This window comes from Glycine soja, chromosome 11, assembly GCF_004193775.1.
Source record: "Glycine soja cultivar W05 chromosome 11, ASM419377v2, whole genome shotgun sequence".
NCBI lineage: Eukaryota > Viridiplantae > Streptophyta > Magnoliopsida > Fabales > Fabaceae > Glycine > Glycine soja.
Genome location: NC_041012.1, coordinates 17,778,657 through 17,793,756, shown reverse-complemented (window position 1 = coordinate 17,793,756; position 15,100 = coordinate 17,778,657). Strand labels below are relative to the sequence as shown.

The window sequence follows — 15,100 nt, the reverse complement described above, 5'->3', positions numbered from 1 at the left end:
ACGATTTTTGGTATGGTCAAGTGAAATTATAAGTTTCGAAACAAGACTTTTGTTCAAGTCATCTCCGAAAGGACTAGTGTTTATGTATACAATTTTAATTAAACGGATAAGGTTTTTGAAAGGTATTTTCTCAAAAGGGGTATTTGGAACAATTTCAAGACTAATGAACAGTCAAATAAATAAATAAAAAGTAATTGTAATAATAGTAGTAAATCGAAATGAAATAGTAACTTGTAATAATAATAATAAATGAGAGGTTTGAATAGTCGAGACTGAACTTGGTTTCTCTTATTGCAATGCAATATTCATAATTAATTTAATCATTCATGCAATTTATCCTCAATTCACAAATATATTCTAACCTTAATGCCTTAGGTGAAATAGCCTAGATTATTTAGATTAATTCTCAATGTCTTAGCAAATTAATCTAAATAATTAGTGTTATCGATTAAGGATTAATGACACCTAATTGTTAATGACTGTCTAGCAACAATCTCAATTAGGTACTATTCTCAATTTCAAGAACCAGAAGAGTGTTTTTCAACTAAACTAATGGTTCCTATGACCGAGCAATAAGTGATCTGTCCAAAACAAGCATTAAGAATAGCAGAAGAAGAAGAAGAATAAATGCATAAAAAATTGTATTAAAAGGGAGAATTACATGAATTTAGGTCAGTCGTTCCATCCCTGATGGATGAGGAGATTAGCTGCTCATAACTTGATTACAATCCTTTAAAGAATTTATACAAAGTGTAATGAATAACAAGCTAAAAGCCTAAGAATGATCTATTCTCTCTCACAAAACAACTGCTCCAATTCGTGTTGAGATCCCTCTTCATTCACGCACCAGGTTTTTATAAACTGTTATTGGCTTGGGCCTGATGCGGCTTTCTCGCTTAAGCGTGAGTAATGTCTCGCTTAAGCGAGGTCCTCACATAGCTACTGTATTTCCTCGCTTAAGAGTGAAGAATGTCTCATTTAAGCAAGGCCTTCTAATTTCTTTCAAGGCATATTGTGACTCTCCTCACTTAAGCATGAATAGTGTCTCGCTTAAGCGTGAATAGTGTCTCACCTAAGCGTAAACAATGTCTCACTTAAGCTAGACCTTCAAAAAATTTAGCTTCTGCCTCTCCTTGCTTAAGGGCACAACAAGCCGTGTTCAAGCGAGCAAATCTCCACTTATAATTTTTTACTTAATTTCCTGCAAAAACATCAAAAAAATTCTGAAAACTAAAAAAACAACTATCCTAAATGATAATTTTTAATCTATCCTAATTTTGAGTTAAAACAAGGTTTGTTGTATAAAAAATACTAGATAATTGCGTCAAATCATGCGTGGAATTAAAATATATTTGGTGATTATTAGTTAATGATTTCATTAGGACTTATACCATTAGTTTGCTTTTATTGGTTAGTCATATAAGTAACTGAATGGAAGGTTTGGAAGACTTTCAAGCATCTCTTTGGATTGGTAAAAGGCATGTTGCCTTCAAAAGCATTGATTAGCCTATCTTCTGATCTTTATGCATCATTTTGGAGTCTTACATCATATGATTTGTATGTTTGTTGCAGACAGACTTGATAGAGAGAGAATGGAGGACAAAAATGCATATGGTGAATCACATACATAGTACTAATTTACTCTAAACATTTGTACCACACAATGTGTAGCCCAAAAGAAATATGTAGACAGTAGTAGTTTACAACTTTCACGAGGATAGTGTTTTTTCTCCTTAAAGATTGAATATTTATAGACACTAAACGAGACTTTGAGATTTTGGGCGATTAATTATGTAGAATGTTGAATGCAAACTACTCCACTGTTTTGACACTTGAGTTCGTGCGACTACATTTTCTTATCAGCCTTTTAATTGTTTTGTTATTCTTTTTAATTCATGGTCAACATATTTTTTTTACCATTACTCATGGTCCACATTTTTATACGAGGACCATTTCTAAACTCATTATGTAAATAGCACGGGTACAAATTAAGGATAAAATGACAATTTAATATTTATGTAAATAAGCCAATTAAGTACAATTAAACAGTTTAACCAAATAAAACTAGTTCTGAATTAGTAATTAAATACAAATTAGAGAAATAAAAATTAGTTCTTAATTAGTAATTAAATAAAAAAATTAGGACTATTTTGGTTCTGGTCCCTAAACTAAAAATTTGTTTTTTTAGTCCTTCAAATTTATGAAATGTTACTTTTAGTCCCTCAACATAATTTTGGAAGACTAAAAATTTGTTCTTTTTAGTCCCTCAAATCTACTTTGAAGGACGAAAACAACATTCTACAAATTTAAGGGATAAAAGAATAATTTTTAAATTAGGAAATCAAAATCAAAAGTTTCTCAAATTTGAGTGGCAAAACATATTTAAGTCTTATATATTTATATTTATGAGTATTTAAAAATACATAAAAATATGAAAAAAAAAATATAATTAAAAAGTTCTTAAAATTTTATTTTATTGATGATGAAAATATAAATTAATATATAAAATATGTGGTTATTGAAAACTTTTAATTTATAAAGCTCTGAAAAATATTTTAATTGATGAAAGAATTGATTATTATATAAATTATCTTTATATTTAATATTAATTGTAAATTTTAATTATTAACTAAAATAATTTTAAAAAATATCTTTTACAGTATGTAATTGTCATTCCTATTGATAGTTCAAAACAAGTTAAATTATTTTATAATGATAATCAATTTACAAATCTTCAAAATAAAAGAAAGATGATTTGTAACAAATTATATGGACCCAAATTAAGAATAATGTGGTTATTTAACTTTTAAGCAACTAAGGCAATTAAGTACAATTAATTATTTTTCATTTACTCATATGCCAAAGCTCACCATATCTCTCAATCCACTAGGTCACAGATTAATCCCGATCACAATGTGTATCTATTGCTGTGAAATGGAATAATGCACATAGAGGAAATTGAACAAGATTTTTCACGCTAAATAGATCATTTTCTCATGTATGTATGCAATAGGATTGTATACCACTATGTCAAGCTTATATGTTATTAATTAATTCAATTAACCTAGTTAGTAATTAAGTTGTTGTTAATTACCATGTCATTATACAATAATTTAATTTTTTTAGTATAATATAATGCTTATAATTTATAATTTAAAAAATACATCACACATAATATTACTATTTATTTAACTACTAAACTAAATATCTTATTTTGTCTATTTAATCATGCAATTTAAAATGAAATAAAATCACTAAAAACATAAGTGTGCAAACTCTCATTGGGTCAATGACAACTACATATAACAGGATTAGTCTCTAATCATGCTTGTAACATGATTTAAATTTTAAAATATTGACATCATTACTATTTTTATATAATAAATTTATCACAATTTTACTCTATGTTAATCTTAAATAGAGGGAAAAAAAACTTTCTCATTGAATTCCAAAGTTCATTATAAGACTCTTTACATTAATTTTCATCCCTTAAGAAAAATAGTTAATTTAATTAATCACATTGAATCTGACAATTATTTATATTATTATTCATTAAATTATCATTTCTTTATCTCTCTATCCACTTAATTATTCCTCATTAATGTTTGGGGATAGAATAATTAAGTAAGAGTATGTAAGAAAAAAATAATTAACGCATCTAAAAATTAGAAAAGAGTTTTATAGACGGAGGGAGTAACATTTTGCACAACAATTCACCTCATTTCAACCTTAAACTTAATAAATTCAATTTTTTATATCAACAAGTCATTAGTCCAAGTATAATTGTGGACTTGGTTCCCCTTAATTAAGGTCTTCAAATGTGAGAAAAGACAACAAAAAAACACCATAGAAAGAAGAAATCTTACTAAAAGTGATTGGTCATCGGGTGTCAACCAAACATTTTTCACTGTTTTAAAATTTTCACAATAATTTTACTGTGTTAAGAGAGGGACTGGAATGTGAGAAAAGATAATTCATAGGTATGAGACATAACATTTTTTTATGGAAAAGCTAACTGTGGTTAAAAACTTAAAGTTGATGCTTGTTGGTGTGATTTCATCAATATTAGGTTGTTTTATTCTATTAAAATCCATTCGCGTGTGCGCAACACAAAAAACAAGTCATAATCTCCCTCTCCTCCAGTTTCAAGTTGGTGTTTTGTAAAATCTATGATATTGCATTTATTTTTTCTTGTTTTCTCTGCTAACTCCTCTTTAATTAATCCACCTATTAAGCAACAAATTGATTGGAAGTGACACAAATATTTCGTTCAATGCACACAATTTTCTAAGATTTAAATTACTCGACTCAACTCAACTCAATCCCTTTCGTTTTTAAACAAGAAAACAACAATATCATGGATCATTGAAGGATTCACGTCCTTTTCATAACACCTATACACGAAAAACAAGAAACAGGAAACAGGGAGCAAAATTTAAACAAAAAAAGCAGAAGGAAAGAAATTAACAGTGTTTGGCGAAGAAAATTGAAAATGCAGCTGCCAAATGGATCAACTCCATGTTGGAAATAAGGCCCATGGTTGCCACTGCCACCAAAGCTATCCCAAGCAACATCAACGTTGTTCGGCCAATGCTAACCACACTCACTGCCCCAGATTTATTCTGATGCTGGTTTGTTCCTTCTTGATCGTCCTCTGAAGAGTTATCCTTTGCAGATTTGGGAGCTTTTGCAAGAGTTGTTGGAGCCAAAGCTGGAGCCTTGTTGGTTACAAAGAAATCTAGAGGAAGAAGCACCTTGTCCACGTGATAAATCCCAAGCTTGTTATCTGAGTATACTACCCCGAGAACGTTGGCGTTGACGACCCCAGTTGAAATGTTGACACTGTTACCTAATGCATTCACGTTCAGTGGAAGCCTTGCTGGGTCTTTTCCAGCCACTGTCTGCACAGGGTTGCTCAGAGAATCGAAGTTTGAGCTCGACACAAACTCTGGCAATATGTGCAACTGCACAAGTTCGATTTTCTGGCCTTCGTTTAGAGAGTTGAGGAAACCTGCTTTGAGGTTGGAAAAAGCAGAATCATCTGGTGCAAGGATGGTTATGCCTCCACTCTTGGCTGTTATGAGCTGTGAGTTTATGTTGTTCATGATTTCGGTGGTTTTCAAGAGGCGGATTAGGACTGAGAACATTTTGGCCTTTTTGAGGATTCTGGTGATGTCGTCGGGGACTGAGTCAGGGGAGTTTGGAGACTGAGGTAAAGTGGGGACTAATGGTTTTGGTGATGGTGCTGTTGCCTTGGGGGTAGGGGGTGGTTTTGCTGGGGCTTTTGGGGCTGCTGCAGGTGCAGGTGAAATGGCAAAGGTGGTGGCGGAAAAGAGTAGAAAGAGTGAGAAGGAGAAAAGGGTTGCTTGCTTCATCTTCCAGTTGCAAACTCAAGCCTGTAGATGGCTTTGTTGATTCTGAAAGAATGTGGATGATTGAAATTAATGGTTCTTGCAATTTGTGTTTGATGTGTGAAGGAGGGTGAAATGTTATGGCTGTGAAATTTGTTAGTTGTGGAGTGAGGGTATATCGCATCTGTCATGCAGAACAAGGATCTTTTATCTAATTATTATTGGCATATTTGCCAAACCGATTCTTTGTGTCATATATTGGGGTAAATTTTGAGTTTGAATTTGGTGAGTTGTGAATCTACACATGAAATACCTGTTTTAAACATCTTTGTAGACGAGGGGAATGACAATGTGTAGAGGCTAAAGTACAGAGGACCCCTAAAAAATAGCAATGAGAACCTGCAATGCAACTGTTTGTTATGCATATCTATAAGGTGTAATTTAATAAAATTTATCGGGAAACAGAGAAGGAACCATTGACACAGATCCACATAGTGCAAATCAATTCTTGTAGTTCAGCATATTTGGGAGTTAAGTAATTGGATTTAAACTCGTACTAGTGTATTCTTCACTTCAAATGGTGTTAACTGGGAGAAGGGTTCTTTTTTTTTTTTTACCATATTAGCTCCCTAACATCTCCCTTCATAATAACAAAATATATGAATAGTACTCCTTAAAGAGGACTTTGGAATCCATAACCATGTTCCTGATACATGTAAGTGGAAATAATTCAATTTAAGCTTTATTTTGCCTTCGTATTGAAACTTTTTTAAGTTTCAATTTTAACTTTGAAGATTGAATCAAGCATAAAATTTTCAGACTTAAAACTTTGATCTTCTATCTTGTCCATGATTAGTATATATAAAGAATAAAGACATCATTTTGACCCATATAAAGTCCTTCCTTTTGGATGTAGATCCACACTTCTTGCTAAATAAGAGATGTTATTGCTAGACAAATAATTTTAATTTAATCATTTTATTTCATACATGCTGGATCTATGTACAACAAAGCTTGCTAGGAATAAAAAGCATTCGCATTTTGAAACAATATAGTAAATAGTTCATGTTGAAATGACTATTTTACATTACTTTTTTTATAAATCTATACTTAATGAGAGAGAAAAAAAAGAGTAACATGGATCAGGAAATAGAGGGGACATTGATACAGATCCAGAGTACAACTATACAAATAAATTCATGCAATTCAGCAATTTTGGGAGTTAGGACTTCGATAATTGGATTGGAACTCCACCAACTGGCATTCTGCATTTCCTCTTCTAATGGTATTAGTTGGGAAAAGGTTGATTTTTCTTTTTACCATATTTTCTCTCCTGGCATCCCTCGTGATTAAGAACAAAGAAAAATGCTAGATAGTAGGAGACAGAGTTCTACAAAATCACTTCGCCTTTTGTCACTTCAACACCAGCTTTTAAAATTAAACTTTTTATCCTTGCATTGATTATTGATCAACAATAATAAGTGAAAAACCATCCGACATTTGTTAACATTCGTCTCTAGCTAAAGATCCATATCCACAATGGCCAATGAAGCATATTATAGATAGCTGCTGCATAATTAATGTCTACTTTACTCGGCTGTCATACTCATTCTTAGACATTGTCTTTGAATCCTCCCTCCCACAGAGCAGCTTCAACCGAGCGCAATCCAATAGGTGGAATAAGTTCTGCCAAAAATAGGAAAACTGTTAGCTCAATACCAAGTAACAATTTATGGAATTGATTTTGCTATAATGTCCATTCAATTCCAAAATGCACAGAAACTTATGAACCAACCTTGAATCCTGCAATTCATCCAGCTCATAGTTCAAGGTTTTAAGATAGTCACCATAGGGTCCTTCAATTTGTCTTTCCTTTTTTGCTCATAATGAAACTACTTATGAAAAATTCTTTAGCCCAATTTTTTTCTTGGTCTGCTTTTCAAGTTCTTCATCAAACTTTTGTGTAGTCATTGCCTAGTTTTACCTTACTGTCAAATATTGGAAACTGAGGAAAGTCTATGTAGATATTCTCACGTCATAATATGTATTAACTCCATGTAGTTTGAGATTGAAAATATTTGTTGCCTTGATTGTATCAAAATCACACAAAAACAATCTTAATTGTATCAAAAGGACATGTAAACAACTCAACGCTTCATAATTCACATGTCCCTCAAACAGCACTCTTCCTACGCAGCTCAGAGAAAGAACATAAAGTCAAAATCGTCAAATAGATTGTCTGGTCTGATCTGGCCTGGCCAGCCTTCAACTTGCAATAAACACCAATGCAACTAAAGCAACTCCAAAGGACAGCAATGTCATTCCTCGAGTACTTATCAAACTGCTTGCATCAGCGCTGTCCTTGGATGTTCCAAGGCGAGCATCAGCAGATGAGTTATCATTATCAGCTTTTGGCGCCATTGCGGGAGAGGGTGCAGGAGCTGGTGGCTTAGGCCTGAAGAAATCCAAAGGGAGAAGCACCTTGTCCACATGATAGACTGCAAGCACCTTATCTGAGTACACAACTCCCGTGACCGTGGCATTAACCACTCCTGTTGAGATATTCACATTGCTGCCATATGCTGTCACATTAAATTGCAACCTGGTGGGGTTATCCCCGGCCAGAGTTCTCACGGGGTTGCTCAGTGAATCGAAGTTTGAGCTTGAAACATAAGTGGGAAGAACGTGGAACTGAAGAAGTTCGATCTTTTGATTGTCGGCCAGAGAGTTGAGGAACCCTGCTTTGAGTTGTGAAAAGCTTCCATCATCTGGTGCAAAGATGGTTAAGCCACCTGATCTTATGGTTATTAGCTGAGCATTGATTTGGTTGATCAATTGGGTGGTTTTCAGAAGGCGAATTAGGACGTTGAACGATTTGGCCTTCCTTAATATTCTGATGATGTCATCAGGGGAAGAATCAGAGGTATCTGTAGAGGGTGACTGGACCATTGGTTTTGATGGGGATGCATCAGGTGCTTGGGCTAATGTTGTGGTTGAATATAAGGAGCAAAAAGGCATCAGGAGTAAGAGGTAGAATAAAACTTGCTTCATTTTTCTGTAGGCAATTGCAAGTTTCTATTGAAGGCTTGGTGCTATTAGGAAGAGTGTTTGATGTGTGGAAGATGTGGAGTGGAGTGGTTTTTATAGGAACTTGGTGAATGACAGGTAGGATAAAGGCATGAAGCTTCGGTAATGAAATTTGCCTATATACTAACTTGTGTTCAGTGTGAGGTTTTGTGGTGGTCCTGGTGGAGATTAAGGTGATCCATCAAGGTAGATGAGATAAAGGTGATTGAGAAAGAGATTTGCATCTTTTGCTTGGCAATGCAAGAAAAAGAGGAGTTAAAAGTTAGAACTCAATTGGTTGTGAGATGCACATTAATGGAATTGTGATGCTTCTTCCACTGATGCAGTAAGCTGAAACAAAAACCTGAGTCTTATCAAGTGCCAAGTACAAGTCTCACATGTATGTAGATTCTGAGCTTTTTTCACAATTGCTATCAATTATGATTATAATTAAATTTTACACTTACTTTTTATAAGAAATGAAAAAGAGATGAAAATAATGTTGGGAATTTTCTCCCTCTTTCTCTTCATAGAAAAATAAATAAATAAATAAATGTTTGCCGTAGAAAATAAATAAAATAATAAGAAATCCATGTTTTCTTAACTACAATGGTGTTTCACAAATTGAGTCTTAGATAAGCTAGGGTTAAGGAAATCCTCATCTTAGATCGTTATAGTTATGTTTGGACAAAAGTTAGAAACATATTATTTTTAGAATTGTAATGCACATTTATGAATTGTAAGGTAAATAAAAGGGAAAATTTGTTACTTTAAAAGTAAAAGTAATTTTGAATCTTCCCAAGTCCAATATAAGCATACACTACATTAGACTGTTATATTTGTACAACGTTGATCATCATCATCATCATCATGCCCTCGTGGATGAGCCGTGTGAACTTGGCGATAAAGTATTATCTTATACTAAATATAATTAAGATTGTCTGAAGTCCCCGAATCTCCAAAGCAAGCGAGTTATCTCTAGGCTGTACAACTATGGAGGTGCTTTTGCTAGAAAAAGAATTAGAGACACCTTAATGACTAATGATACTAAAAAATTGATCGTAAAACTACCTAAAAATTTATGAGTGGTTTCATATATGTTACCTAATTTAAATTACTACTATATTGTGTGGGCCCAGATCTTCGGGAGGCTTAAAAATCTTATTGTTAAGTTGTTATCATTAGATAGGATGCAATAAATTAAGATTTTGCCACCTTTTTATACAGTGATGAAAAGAAAAGAAGTATACCTTTCCCCTACTTTTAAATCATTTCATGAATAAAGCACTTGTTATTTCTTTTTCCTCATTGAATTCCAATATAAATAGAACCTAAACCTTATGGATTTTAATCCTCCAGTTAATCCAAGCACACCACTAATTAATTTGAAGTTGTCTTGGGATGCAATCATTTTCAGTCTTATTCCTTAGATGCAATTTGGGTGGTTTAGATGCGCAACTTTTGTGTACCTTTATTTGGTGCCTTTGTTGAGGATATTACAGCTCTTTTTTGTACACTTTGCCAGAAGCAAATAATTGTGCGGATTTTCTTAGTTAAATAAAGGTCATATGAGGATGATGCTTTGGGCATTTGAGTTTGGTTCCAACTTCCTTTCAGGTTTCCTAAGTTTTTATTACTTTTTTATTTTTCAGATGATTCTTTGGGCATTGATTTTATTAGGGGTTAATTCTTTTTCTTGTTTTTGTTTCCACCAAAAAGCACTTGATAATTCATCGTAAGCTCAATTTTTTCCTTAACTATTGACAGATGGATGTGAGAGAATCAGTGAATTGCCTGCTAAGTTTCTCTTCAACAACGTGTTAAATACCCTCGATCTAACAGACTAACACCAACCCTCTAATTAAATTTAGATAACTTTGCTTTTCTTTTTTCTGCTGAGTATTTGCTAACTGATATTTAAGAATTAAGTTCTTTCAAGACAAAAATATCACCAAAATTGATTTTTTTTCTTAAGAATTATTTTTCGCGTACATTTATAATGAGAAATCCAAGCTTATTAGTATTTTAATAGATCAAATTATCTACTACTCAAGCATTCCATTAATATATAGTATTTTATTAATAGAGTAATTAAAATATTTCATTTCATAAAGATATTAAATAATTTTATTATTTAATTTTTATTTTAATGATAGCATAATATATATATATATATATATATATGTATATATATAATAGATAAAATATAAATAACTTTTGTAGAGGTATCATTCTCATTTTTTTCTTGACTTGGCTTGATTATATTTTTTATCATGTAACGATATAATAATAATAATATATCAAATTATTACATGCATCATAAAAAATGAATCATTTGATACAAGATTATTCTAATTTAATTAGTATCGTCTCAAATTTAAATCTTGAATATATAATTATATTAAATATTTAGAGGGAAAAAAATTGTCACTAATAATATTCTTACCTATCATAAAAGATAGGTATGACCTCCATGCAATTAAGTTAAATACTAAAAAAGAAAATTTTATTATCAATATAATAATCTTATCAAACTCTAAAATAATTATTTTTTCGTAGAGAATTAATAATTGTGGCCACTTATACCCGCATTTTTCGAAGAGTCACATTGAGAGGAATGCATCACTTTGTTTATTTGAACTCATAATTGAGCTTTTTTATAATTAAGAATTATAATAAATAAATATTTTGAATATATTTATATATTTATATGAATTATACTTTATATTTATAATGAATAATTTAAATTATGATATAAAATCATTTTTAATTTTCTATACTTTTTGAAAAAAAAATAATTCTCAGATAGAAATAAAAGAAAGTAGAGTGAAATGGATAGACAATTGTGAGAGTGAAATTTTCATTCTTCATGTTGAATTTTTTAATTTTTAATTTAGGAGTAAATATATAATATTATAATAAAATAAGTATATTTAATATCTTAAAAATAAGTAAACATTTTATTTAGTATTATTTCTTTTTTCTTTTGTGATTGGGAGAATCGTTAGGATGGACTATAAAATTGTGGAAAATGTTTTTTGATTATAATTAAATTGGGATAATGTATTATTTAGATGCATGTATACAAAAAAATTAAAAATTAAAAAAATATCTGAACTCTAGAATCATTGCTTACAATATAAAATAATAGCTAGACCTCTAAAATTATTGGCTGTGTACAATAATAAAGGTAAACAAAACTTCTGTATCATTTTCTATTAGATCAAATATCTTCGTTTGCAAGTTATACACAAATTTCTCATAAGTAATACACGAGATATGAAGTTTTTCTTATAGGGGGGTTGAAGAGAACTAGTAGAACGAAGAAAGCCTTCATAAAATCAAATACAATTTCCACCAAAACCTGAAACTTGAATCATTAGAGAGTAAAGAGAAATTAAGAAAAAAAACAATTATTTAAAATCATATCTGCAAAATGTTGATCATTCACCTTTCAATCCACCCAATATGATAAGCCTTCAATATGCTTCATATTACATTCTCAAACCCCTCATTGTCACCACGTAAATGCTGCCATTAAAAGTACAACACTTGCAACCCACATAACATGCCACTGTTTCACGCTGACAGCATCTGATTCAGCATCATCTGCAGGAGTAGCAGTGCTGTCCACAGATTTCTTCTTAGATCCTTTAGCCTTTTCTGGCGCCGGAGCCGGAGCGGGAGGCTTAGCTTCGAAGAAGTCCCGAGGAAGAAGCACCTTGTCCACCTGATACACCGCGAGCTGGTGATCAGTGTAAACCGTACCACCCAAAGTAACATTAACGACGCCCGTTGTCATGTTCACTTGGTTCCCTCCGGAGCTTGTTATGTTCAGCGCCAACCTATCAGGGTTTTCACCGGCCTGTGTTCTCACAGGGTTGCTTAAAGTGTCGAAATTAGAGACGGAAACGTACGTGGGAAGCAAGTGGAACTGGATGAGCTCGTTCTTCTGTTGGTCGTTGAGGGAGTTGAGGAAACCCGGTTTGAGGCTGGAGAAGGCATTGTCGTTTGGTGCAAATAGGGTTAGGCCGCCGCTTGTGGTGAGGAGTTGGGAGTTGATTTGGTTGGAGACTTGTGTGGCCTGGAGGAGGCGGATTAGGGTTGTGAACCCTCCTGCCTTTTTGAGGATTCTTATGATGTCTGTCGGGGGTGCGGAGGGTGCTGGGGCCGGGGCGGCTGCAGTGGAGGGCGTGGCCGGGGCGGTCGGTGCCGCGGCCGGGGACTGGGCTAAGGTGGTGGTAGAGTGGGAAAAGAGTACTATTAGAAGAAGTGGGAGAGATTTCATCATCACCATCTTTTGTTGACTGAAGTGGTGATGAGAAATTAAAGGCAGGATGGTCCTTCAATTCAAGTGAGGGCTTGTTGATGTGGGGAATGGGGATGATGGAGGGAGGGGAATATATGGAAACCTAAAAGAGTGAAAAGGGTTTGTTTTCTTTGAGTTAGGTGGAATGTTTCTTTAGAAAGTTCAGTTGTTGGCATATCTGCATGCTTATACATCAATAAAAGGTGGTGTGTCATAGAGATGCATTACTGTGATAGCTAGTGGGATTTTGCTTGGGAAGGCAGGAAATACAGTGAGATCTAAGTGGGTGTGGAAAAAATAATTATTTATTTGTTTCTGTACAATTTTTATGTTCTAATTTTTAAATCTAAAAATTACTTTTTTTAGTGTATGCTTCATACACTTTTTAATCCATTTTAGTCATGTTATCAAAATTCTAAGAATGAAATGAATTTTTTTATTTATAAAAATCAAACTTAGATATTAGACATTAGAGTGTTATAACTCATATGCATAGGACTTATTTAAATTTAGACTCTCTTATATGATTTAAAAAAAATCTAAAACTAATTTAAAAGGGCATGTGTAAGAAATAGAATTAGGTAAAAAGAAAAAAGTATATGTGTAAGAATCAAAATGAATAGTTTTTATCTCTAGGGTTTAAAAGGTAAAGATTTTGGAATTGTGATATTTGAACATCCAAAATTTATAATCATTACAGTAATATTTCTGATTTTTCTGTATTCTTCTCATTGTGTCGCATCCAATCTTATCAATTTTTTATTTTTTATTTTTTTCAATATTTCTCAAAGTACACCCACATGTTTCTAAAAATATTTTCCGAGATTTTGTTGGTACAAGAAACTAAAAGAGTAATTAAAAAAAGTATGATATATAGCGTAGCATTCACTTGTAATTCTTGTGAAGTAGCAAAACAATCAAGTGCTAGCGGCAAACTTAAGGAACGAGTCCCTAATTAACTTTCGCAAGACAATTTGATGATGCATTGGGTTTTTAGGTGCGTACTGAGTAACGTGAGTTTAATTTGGATGTTAGCCTCTGACCTACGATGCATTGTTATATTAGTGCTACTTAGCCGGCGTTGAATGCCAGCAGGATTACTCCTTAATTTTCTGATTATACCAATTTTGTTTTAATGTTTGATGGGGAAGAACGAGATTTTAACATACGATCATATGCACTTAGCCTAAGCCGATAGAAAATTATCTCGTTGTCTGGTTTCTAAAATGTAGGGTGTTACTATAAATTATTAGATGTTTTATTTATCCATTAGAAAGTTGAATGTAATTGCGTGCAAAACGAACGATGGCCATTTTAAGCCACGCTTGAAAGTTTTTTACCTACGTGTGTAACTTAAGCCATCGAGCAATAAGACCAAGAAGTTTGAAAGTTTGAACTTTGAATATATTTTAAAATTACCAACAGGCAGCAGCTACTAGATTCCGAGATACTTACTCCAACCCGATCTTTAACAGTATATATCGACTATTCTATTGTGTAATTCATTCACAGACAATTATTTGATTATCTCACGTCTTATAATTAAGTTGAGAGGTCCACTATAAGTAAATAGTTTTTTTGCATTCTAGAAATCTGATAGAGATAGCCATCATCATTGACATTTAACAATCTGGTAATCTAGAACATAGTATATGTGATTATGTATTTCCCTTTCAGATTTTGGTTGGACATCAACGTAGCTTTAATTGCTAGGCTAGATTTGAGCCAATATTTTAGAGAACATGTTAACTTACGTGTGCTCACAGGGACTCCAACTGTTTAATCACAGGGTTTTGCGTTTTGTGGTTCTTGATTAATTAAGAATACGAATTACGGGATGATAAAAATAAAAGATATAGATAAAGAATACATATTATGGTGGTTCATATGAGTGCTGATTTTCAGGTTCCATATAGAGAGAATAGGTTTACTTTAGGAGTTTTTTCACCACACTGAATAGAGGAAGCCATATTTTTTTTTCTGATAAGATCAAGAAAGCCACACATATAGAGAGGAAATATCATATAAAAAGGATCATAGAGAGAGGACATATCATATAAAAAGGATCATTCCATGTGAGAATAATCAATTTCAACTATTAGATTAAAATAAAAAATTAAGATTAAAATATTTTAAATTTAAATTAAAGTTTTATTTAACAATAAAATTGTTAAAAAATTTATAAGCTAAAAATCAAATATCTTAAAAATTTAATTTATATCATTTTAAAATATCTCAAACTTATCTTCATTATAATCAGTACCATTGTCATGATTGTTTCCGTCATCACCACCATAAGTGTGGTCACCGTTACTTATATCATCATTGTGATCGTCACCTTTAACATGATCTTTGTTGTTGTCGCCATCACGAT

General features: G+C 32.5%; 3 protein-coding genes across 3 annotated transcripts; all 3 read right to left on the bottom strand.

Annotated features, from left to right (window-relative positions):
• Window positions 1–4,315: 4,315 nt before the first annotated feature.
• Window positions 4,316–5,541, bottom strand: LOC114375875 (fasciclin-like arabinogalactan protein 11). The gene has a single exon (XM_028333741.1). The coding sequence runs from the start codon at window positions 5,373–5,375 to the stop codon at window positions 4,464–4,466; it is 912 nt and encodes a 303-aa protein (XP_028189542.1). The 5' UTR covers window positions 5,376–5,541; the 3' UTR covers window positions 4,316–4,463.
• Window positions 5,542–7,376: 1,835 nt separating this feature from the next.
• On the bottom strand, window positions 7,377–8,530 carry LOC114375192 (fasciclin-like arabinogalactan protein 12). Its single transcript, XM_028332959.1, has one exon. It carries the CDS (start codon window positions 8,400–8,402, stop codon window positions 7,617–7,619), a length of 786 nt encoding a protein of 261 aa, XP_028188760.1. The 5' UTR covers window positions 8,403–8,530; the 3' UTR covers window positions 7,377–7,616.
• Window positions 8,531–11,599: 3,069 nt separating this feature from the next.
• Window positions 11,600–12,809, bottom strand: LOC114373701 (fasciclin-like arabinogalactan protein 12). The gene is made up of 2 exons (XM_028331219.1): window positions 11,869–12,809; window positions 11,600–11,781 (listed from the first exon to the last, which is right to left on the bottom strand). Exon 1 carries the CDS (start codon window positions 12,712–12,714, stop codon window positions 11,935–11,937), a length of 780 nt encoding a protein of 259 aa, XP_028187020.1. The 5' UTR covers window positions 12,715–12,809; the 3' UTR covers window positions 11,600–11,781; window positions 11,869–11,934.
• Between the last annotated feature and the right edge of the window lie 2,291 nt (window positions 12,810–15,100).

Bases quoted from the DNA above. Each gene is read 5' to 3' on its own strand.
- LOC114375875 (XM_028333741.1), bottom strand. From the start codon at position 5,375: ATGAAGCAAGCAACCCTTTTCTCCTTCTCACTCTTTCTACTCTTTTCC.
- LOC114375192 (XM_028332959.1), bottom strand. From the start codon at position 8,402: ATGAAGCAAGTTTTATTCTACCTCTTACTCCTGATGCCTTTTTGCTCC.
- LOC114373701 (XM_028331219.1), bottom strand. From the start codon at position 12,714: ATGGTGATGATGAAATCTCTCCCACTTCTTCTAATAGTACTCTTTTCC.